The sequence below is a fragment of the Acinonyx jubatus genome, chromosome B3, assembly GCF_027475565.1.
Source record: "Acinonyx jubatus isolate Ajub_Pintada_27869175 chromosome B3, VMU_Ajub_asm_v1.0, whole genome shotgun sequence".
Lineage (NCBI taxonomy): Eukaryota > Metazoa > Chordata > Mammalia > Carnivora > Felidae > Acinonyx > Acinonyx jubatus.
In genome coordinates, this window is record NC_069386.1 from 29,318,770 (window position 1) to 29,327,387 (window position 8,618).

General features: G+C 41.7%; 1 protein-coding gene across 1 annotated transcript in view; it reads right to left on the reverse strand.

Moving 5' to 3' along the window:
- Positions 1-8,000, reverse strand: part of TSPAN3 (tetraspanin 3) — a 29,135-nt gene extending 21,135 nt beyond the window's left edge. Inside the window, exon 1 of the mRNA XM_027067832.2 lies at positions 7,727-8,000. Within this exon, the coding sequence (XP_026923633.1) occupies positions 7,727-7,789 (63 nt within the window). The 5' untranslated portion in view covers positions 7,790-8,000. The remainder of the gene's footprint in view (positions 1-7,726) is intronic.
- Between the last annotated feature and the right edge of the window lie 618 nt (positions 8,001-8,618).

Below are 8,618 nucleotides of genomic sequence, written 5' to 3' on the forward strand. Positions count from 1 at the left end.
ACATCATTGTCTAACAACTTGGTCAATAATAAAGCCAAGCAGTATTCAAACGTAATTTTTTAATGAATGCACAAGTGAGGGAGGGGCAGAGACAGACAGACAGACAGACAGAGGACCAGAAGTGGGCTTCGCACCTACAGCAGAGAGCCCTATGTGGGGCCCAAACCCACAAACTGTGGGATCACGACCCGTGCTCAAGTCAGATGCTTAACCAACTGAGCCACTCAGGTGCCCTAAGCCAAGCAGTATTCAAAGAAGTGTGAGGGTACAGAGAAAAGAACTGGAGTAAAAATTAATACAGAATAATCTTTTTAGAAAGCAATCTGGCAACACATACCAACCTCAGTATTTATGCTTTCATATCTATTTTTTTTTCTAAAGGTTTTATTTAGAGACACACACAGAGAGAGAGAGAGAGAGAGAGAGAGAGAGAGAGAGAGAGAAACAGACAGACAGAACCAGTGGGAGAGGGGCAGAGAGACAGAACCCCAAGCACTAACAGCGTGGTGCCCAATGCAGGGCTTGAACTCACAAACCCTGAGATAATGACCTGAGCCAAAGTCAGACGCTTAACTGACTGAGCCACCCAGGCACCCTGCTTTCATACCACTTAATTCCACTTTTAGGAATCTATCCTGAAGAAAATAAGTCAGATAGAAACAAAGATTTGTATGGAAGAAGGTATGTTCATCAAAATGTTATAATACTGTAACAAAATTATAGCAAAAACAAAAGAAAAAGAAAAAACCCTGGCATCTAGAGGCATACTTGGCATTATAGCCTTTACATATTTTGTTACAGCATAATTTAATAATATACTTGTGTTGTGGTAGGGGGAAAATATGTATCACATACAGACATTTAAAAAACACACTAAAATATTGTTTGTCTCTGCATGTGAAATTATGGTGATGTTAGTTTGTTTTAAAATACTTTTTAGGGTCTTCTTTAAAAAGCAAATATTTTATTTATAATAAAAAAAAGTAAAATATTTAAAATTATATCCGAAATTGAGACTGTTGTTCCCTCACAAATGAATTCCACCAACATGAAACATGAATCTCTTCAACCCCAAATACTTTAAGCACTTCTGCCAATCTCCCCTGTTTATCACTTTTCTCTGGTCTCCTGGCTTTGACTCATTTTCAGATGTTTTCTGATTATCTAACACATTATTCTTTTTTCGCCCCATAAATATCACCTTTCAAGGAGACCAAGTAAAAAATATTCCTACTTAGGGTCGCAAAGTTTTGACAATAAGCCACTCCTGTCATCATTATCTATGTCACTGCCATTATTATTTAAAAAAAAAAAATTTTTTTTTTTAGTTTATTTATTTTTTGAGAGAAGGAGAGGGAGACAGAGGAGAGGGAGAGAGAGCAGGAGAGGGCAGAGAGGGAGAGCAAGAATCCCAAGCAAGCTCCGCACTTGAGTCCCCCAAATGTGGGACTCAAACTCAGGAACCATGAGATCATGACTTGAGCCGAAATCAAGAGTCAGATGCTTAACCAACTGAGCTACCGGAGCCCTGTCATTTATTCTTAAAGAAAAAATATTTTAATCCTTTTACACCACTATAACTTTGATGATATTCCAGGGGTCATGTTCCTCAATTCTGCCTTATTTTTACTTTTTCTGTATTCAGTTTTTTATGTCACTGTTTATCTAGTTTAACAAAGTTGTTCACTTAATCCAATTATACCTACCAGTTAAAAAGACCCAAAAGTTTGGGTGGCAATGAAACTGGAGATCAACCAATTGCCAAAACCAAATTATTTTAACAGCATGGAAACGCTGTTTTCAGATTATAGGGCTCTAAGGGTCATCTGAGAAGCATGGAATTTAAACATGCACTTTTTTCCTAAGATCTTCTGTCCCCATAACCTCCTCTGACTATAAAAAGTGTCAGTTATTACTATAGGAGCCTGGGATGCATAAACTTTATAGTTTGTCCATCTTAATTAATCAGCAGTAGCAACAATGTAAGATACAATATGCTGGCATTTACTACAAACCACCTTTAGAAAATTAAAAACAAATATATAAACACAAGTAATTTTTCTCCTCTACCAATTCTACCAAAATATTAAGGTAGGGGAAGGAGAAGAAATAAAGAAAGACTTGAGACTATCCATGAGTTATCTGAGGGGGAGACGGGGAAAGTGCGCCTAGAAATTAAATTCAATAAAGTATTAGATGATTTTGCCTGTCTGCTCCCTCTCCCCATGGGCTGTTACAGAATAGGGACTATGCCTTTTTTGCCTTTTATATTTCTCAGAAACAAGTATAGACATTCAACAAGCATTTATGAGTGAAGTAAAGCACAGATATTCAACAAGCATTTGTGAATGAATGATTCTTAGGGTACACCTGTCTGGTGCAAGTATAAATTTTATGGAATAAATTTTCTGCAAAAATCCCAACCCAAACTGGGTCTTATGGAATAAAATTCATGAAAATATTTCAATGCATGATAAATATTCTAAAAAGCAAATAAGTATCCAACTAAAGAGAGCTTTCCTGCTATGGTCACCTGGCTGATTCCAAGTTCCCAATGCTGAGTTCTTTCAGTCAATGATTACTCAGAGCCACAAGGCACTTGATCAGTGGACAGATGACTGAAAATGAAATAATATGACTGGAAACATTCAATTTCATAACTGCCAAAGACAAGGTAAGAAACAGATCTATTATGTACCATGACTTGCTTACTGACAAAGTCAGCTTTTCTTCTATAGTGAACTGAAAAACAATTATGGGGAAAAAAATCTGTTAGCTGAAGGTGTGTTCCAATGACATAGTCTTTGTTAGAGCAGTCATTCATGATGACAGAAATACAGGAAACAGAGAAGCAAATTCCGGGATGTCTGATGAAAGTTCCAGTTTAAAAGAATCACATTCCCAACTCAAACGTGTAAGATGTGCTGGAAAACACAAAATATGTATAAGGAGATTTCTGACAGGAAGTGTTCCTTGAAATATTTCATTATACATTTTTTTAATTTTTCTTAATTTATTATTATTTCTTAAATGTTTATTTTTTTTAAATTATTTTGGGGCGCCTGGGTGGCTCAGTCGGTTAAGCGTCCAACTCGATTTTGGCTCAGGTCATGATCTCGTGGTTCATGAGTTCGAGCCCCGCATCAGGCTCTGTGCTGACAGCTCAGAGCCTGGAGCCTGCTTTGGATTCTGTGTCTCCCTCTCTCTCCGTTCCTCCCCTGCTCATGCTCTGCCTCTATCTGTCTCTCAAAAATAAATAAATGTTTAAAAAATTTTTTTAAAAATACATTTTTTTAAATATTCATTTTTGAGAGAGAGAGAGCAAACAGGGGAGGAACAAGAGAGCTTCAGAATCTGAAGCAGGCTCCAGGCGCTGAGCTGTCAGCACAGAGCCCAACGTGGGGCTTGAATTCACAAACCACGAGTTCATGCCCTGGGCCGAAGCTGGATGCTCTACTGACTGAGCCACCCAGGCACCCTTTAAATGTTTATTTTTGAAAGAGAGAGAGACAGAGACAGAGCACGAGTAGGGGAGGGGCAGAAAAAGAGGGAGACACAGAATCCAAAGCAGGCTCCAGGCTCTGAGCTGTCAGCACAGAGCCCAACTCGGGGCTTGAACCCATGAACTGAGAGATCATGACCTGAGCCAAAGTCAGATGCTTAACCAACTGAGCCACCCAGGTGCCCCTATTTTTTTTTTTAAACAAAAGCATGAATACTATAGTTGAAGCTTCTTTTGGTAATCTGAAGATACCAAGTATATTTTTGCCACAAGGCCTACAGGCTATTCCCTGTCTTGAATGCCCTCATCTTCTCCAAATCATGCCCAAATCGGTGCCTCCTTGTATTCCAGAGTTCACATCTTTGGAGAAGCCTTCTTTGCCAACCTAAGGCAGCCATTCATTCACTCACTCTATGATATGACCTTGTTTTAACTGTCTGCATAATGCACCACTATCTGATATTTTTCTTGCTTACTTCTGCTTGCTCCACTAGAAAGTTAGTTCTGTAAGAACAAGACCTTCCCTGTCTTTTCCATCGTTTTATCAATAATACAAGCATAAACTAGGTGCTCAAGTATTTGTGCTGTATTTGTTTAACAAAGCAATTTTCTTTAACTACATATATTCAGATAGAAGTGTGGTATGAAAAGATTTTTTTAAAGATAAATATTAAAGGTTATATGTGGCTTTCAAATATGATTTGTATGTATAGGGTACTTCATATAAGTGAACGATGATTAGTGAAGGTGCCACATTCTGGAGTTCTTTCTAAAGACACTTAAAAAGTTATCTGACTTTCATGTAGTATTTCCTACCCCCATAGGTATTTTAGTGTTACTATCACCTCTCATATGCATGAAAAACAAAAGTCTAAATAGATATGCCACATTATAAATTCTATAAGCATGGACAAAGTTTTCTCTTGCAGTCAATATAATACCTAAGACACATCAGCAAAATAAATACTAGCCAGTTGGTTTTTTCTTATAGGGTAGAAAAAGTAAAGGCAATTTGTGTAATATGGAACTTGACTGAGTACTCAATTAACTTACGAGAATAAAACCTGAAAATTAAAAAGTACTGATTTAAAGTTTTAGATGAGGCCTCTGGGTCACAGCAAATGACCCACCAAATTAAGAATCCTTTCTGATCTTGGTACAAGGGTGCAGTTAATAGAAGAGGCTAATGACTATTCCAACAGTCTTCAAAATTTAGTAATGTACCTCAAACACTCCTGTCTTCCATAAATTATCATGGTCTAGCACTAATAAACTTACATTTAAAGCTATGCCACTCCAAAAAGTAGAGATTCAAGTTGTACATCTGATTTCACTTGTCCCAAATTATCTTTCAAGCCATAACATTCTGGAATTTGGTAAGGAACTCTCTAGTCCCAATAAGGCAAACTTTAGGACTTTAGAAACGACCATTTGTGCCTTTTCAGAGTTAATATTCTTAGACCACACCATCCAAAAGAATCCAGGTCAAGTCCACATTAACAATTTTGACTGGCAGGTCATGTAGTGCCAAGGCTAAGTATTTCAGGTACGTATCTATTTCCCCAGCTCATTGAACAAACTGCCAACTAAAACAGGATATCAAGATATTAAAAGGTATAAAGATCTTGCCAAAGCAATTAATCCAGTCAGCCATTATCACAAGCAGCCATTACCATCTGATAGTGAGGAACTAGTGCAACACAGCTAATATAGTCTTCACAAAGTTGCTCCAGGGAACCTAGATAAACTTTTATATGCTCTATGCAGGGAATGTTTATTCTTCCACGTATGCGGCATTAAAAGGAGGGAGGGGCCATTATATAAGAATACACTTATTAGAACTGAAGAATGCATTACATTCTCAGGAAGGACCAGTTAACATCTGTTTTATGTACTTCCTCATAATGACCTAATTTTTTAAACTGACAAGTCAGTGTAGTTTACATGAAAGTACTGGCTCTAACCAAGGTTAAAATTAGTATGGTTTAGAGAAAGTGACTTTAACTTGGCTAAGAAGTTCCTTCCCCTTTCCAAATCTTTTAAAATCACATTTTGCTCTAACATCACAGGCTCTAGATAATAAGACAACCTGGGATTGAACACAGGCTCTGCCACACCTTGGGTGTGCAACTTCGCCTCAGTAAACCATAAAGTCTGCATCTGTAAAATATGCATAAGAATATTTACTGCCAGATAGGGTTGCTGTGAGGACACAGACTGTAAAGTGCTCAGCACACTGCCTGGGTATAAATACTAAAATCTTAGTTATCATTACGAGCATCATCAGATTCCAACAGTTTGTCCCTAAACTGTTAGGTGGGAGACATGTCTAATACTGTTTCCTCATTAGTTATGTTCCACTAATCCTGCTCTAAGCCACATTTCCCACCCTTGACCCTGCATGTCTGTTTAACTTATTACTGCTCACAAAAGCTTTACTATCCTACTAACCTAGAAAAAGGGTATTTTTACTACACAGTATGACTTTAGTCTTGGCAATAACCCACTATGACAAGCACAAGTGAAGTTCGGTATGACCTTTCTCCACAGAAGTACCAGTAGTAGATACACAATTTCCAAAGATTCATGAGCACTTATAATTAACTGATATTTTACAGTAAATGAAAAATTAATTAAAGAAAATGGCTCCTATATGTTTAATATTTTGTTACATTAATGATTCCAGTCCCTGAGACTGAATAGCATAGAATTCATTTGATAGTTTACTCTTCAAAGTCAAATAGCTATGCCCATAAAAATCCCAAGAAACTGTAAAGGATACAAAGCCAAGTCTCTACCTAAGTACCTTATTATCTAAATGAGTGTTTCTCATTTGAGGATCACTGAAATATTCTTTTACCTTTTAAAAAGGCTGGTAACTCAAACTAAAGTATGAGAAATACTGTTCTAATTAGAAAAGATCATAGAAATCCCAATGTCACATGTGTGATTTTGAACAGGTATTATTGGGACTCTTTCCATCACACCAGAAATACCCTAAAAGACTCTATGGCAGTAAGAGTGTGTAGTAAATGCCTTATTATATAGAATTATCCTTTTATGCTACAGGGGTTGGGATATGAAACGCTTCATCCTTTGTTGCGGGGGGCGGGGCGCGGTGGTAAGGATTCCTTCCAAATTAGGTGTGCGTGAGAAGGAGCAGTTGAATGGGGACACACAAAAGCAAAGTATGAACATTCAAGGAATGTCTGGGGACTGGACAGCAAGAACCTGGCCAGTCATGAGGAAGGAAAGGTGACTGAGGACTTCAGCTGCAACACCAAGAGGAGGCTGAACCTTATTCTACTGCTGAAGATTTCGGGCTGGATTTTGTTTCTTAAAGAAAACGATGTAAGGGAAGAAATGCTTACTATTCATTCGGGTGCAAGGTCCAGATGGACTAGAGGGTGGAGAATGATAGGAACAACACCGGTTATTACAAGTCCCTGGTGAGATAAGAAACCGAACTAAGATGAACTAAGTGGTTATAAACACTCCTTTCTTCGGGGGCGTGTCCAAAAAAATTCACAAGCCACCTTTTATTGAAAGTGAACTCATCGCTTCCAAAATCTTTTGACATCCGAATCCTATTTCACCAAGGTTTATAATCTCAGGTTACTCACGCCCAATGACCAAACAAGTATAATGATTTTCCCGGGCAAAGAATTATTTGGCTTAATAAGTTGAAACCTTTCAGTTTTCTGGGCTGGTAACCAAATAACAAGTTCTAGATACACAAAGAACTGGAAGTCAAAATCCCTCAGCCCTGTGCCGCTAGCGTCCCCGCGTCGCTGCACCGTTTGCTCACACGCTTCAGGACTGCCACTGGAGCGGCGGGGGCTCCGGGCCCTGACAAAGAAAGAGGAGCCTGACCCTTTGGGGAATATCCTATTTCAAGCCTGGTGTCCTGAAAGAATCTGCATTGAGAGCTCTCGGACGAGCAGGCTGTTCCAGGGGAAGGGCCGGAAGGGGGGGGGGGGGGGGGGCGGTGTCGGCCCAGCCTCACTGCGCGGAGCCAGCCGGTCGGGGACTCAAGAAGCTCAATCGCGAAGGCCGCCCGAGGGCTTCCCTTCACCGCCCTCTACGCCCGGGGCCTCGGTCCCAGCCCGCGAGTGGCCTCGCCGCAGGGCCCCGTCGCCGCCGGGCCCTGGGGCGCCTCAGACGAGGCCTCCCCTCACCCGCGCCGCCGGCCCCTCGCCCTTCCCGCCCGGCGACCCCGCTCACCCAGAAGATGAGGTTAAGAAACACCAGCACGGTCTTGGAGGAGGTGATGCCGCACTGGCCCATGGTACCGGCGCCCCACTGGGGCCCTGCTCGGCGAGCGGGATGCGCTCACCGAGCGAGGCGGCAATGGCGGCGGCGCCTCTCCGCTGGGAACTGCACGGCCTGCGCGGCGCTCACCGCAGCCCCCAGTGCCGTCGCGCAGCCCCGGCCCCAGCAAGCACCTCGCTTCTTCGCGCAGCCTCCGCAGATCCCCGAGCTCCCCGAGCTCCCCGCGCCGCTCCCTGGCAACCGAGTCCCGCCCCCGGCAGTTTGAGCCAGTCACTCCCGCGGCGGCTACAGCGAGGCCACGCCTTTTAAAGGAGTCGACGGTTCCGCACCAGCTCTTGGCCTCTGGCCGCCCTTGGACGCCTAAGGCGTATCAGGGAACTTCCAGAGGAACAAACCCACTCCCGTCCTATTGAGATATGTTTACTATGCCAGTCTTAAAGATGATTCCAAGCCCGTAGAATGCTGTCTTTGTACATAGCCCATCTTCCTTAAAAAGGCCAGAGCCACAAATTCACATCAAGGTTTTCCTGACAAGGTAACACTTAAGCAGCACTGTTTGGGAGAATTGTAGTGAACTCCAACAATTTATGGAGAACTTATTGTGCCAGGCGCTAGGGTAGTTCTCGGAAGAGTCATCAGAAAGGAGAAAAGGCGGGGCGCCTGGGTGACTCAATAGGTTAAGGGTCCGACTGCGGCTCAGGTCATGATCTCATGGTTTGTTGGTTCAAGCCCCATGTCGGGCTCTGTGCTGACAGCTCAGAGCCTGGAGCCTGCTTCGGATTCTGTGTCTCCCTCTCTCTCTGTTTCTCCCCTGCTCGTGCTCTGTCTCTGTCAAAAATAAATA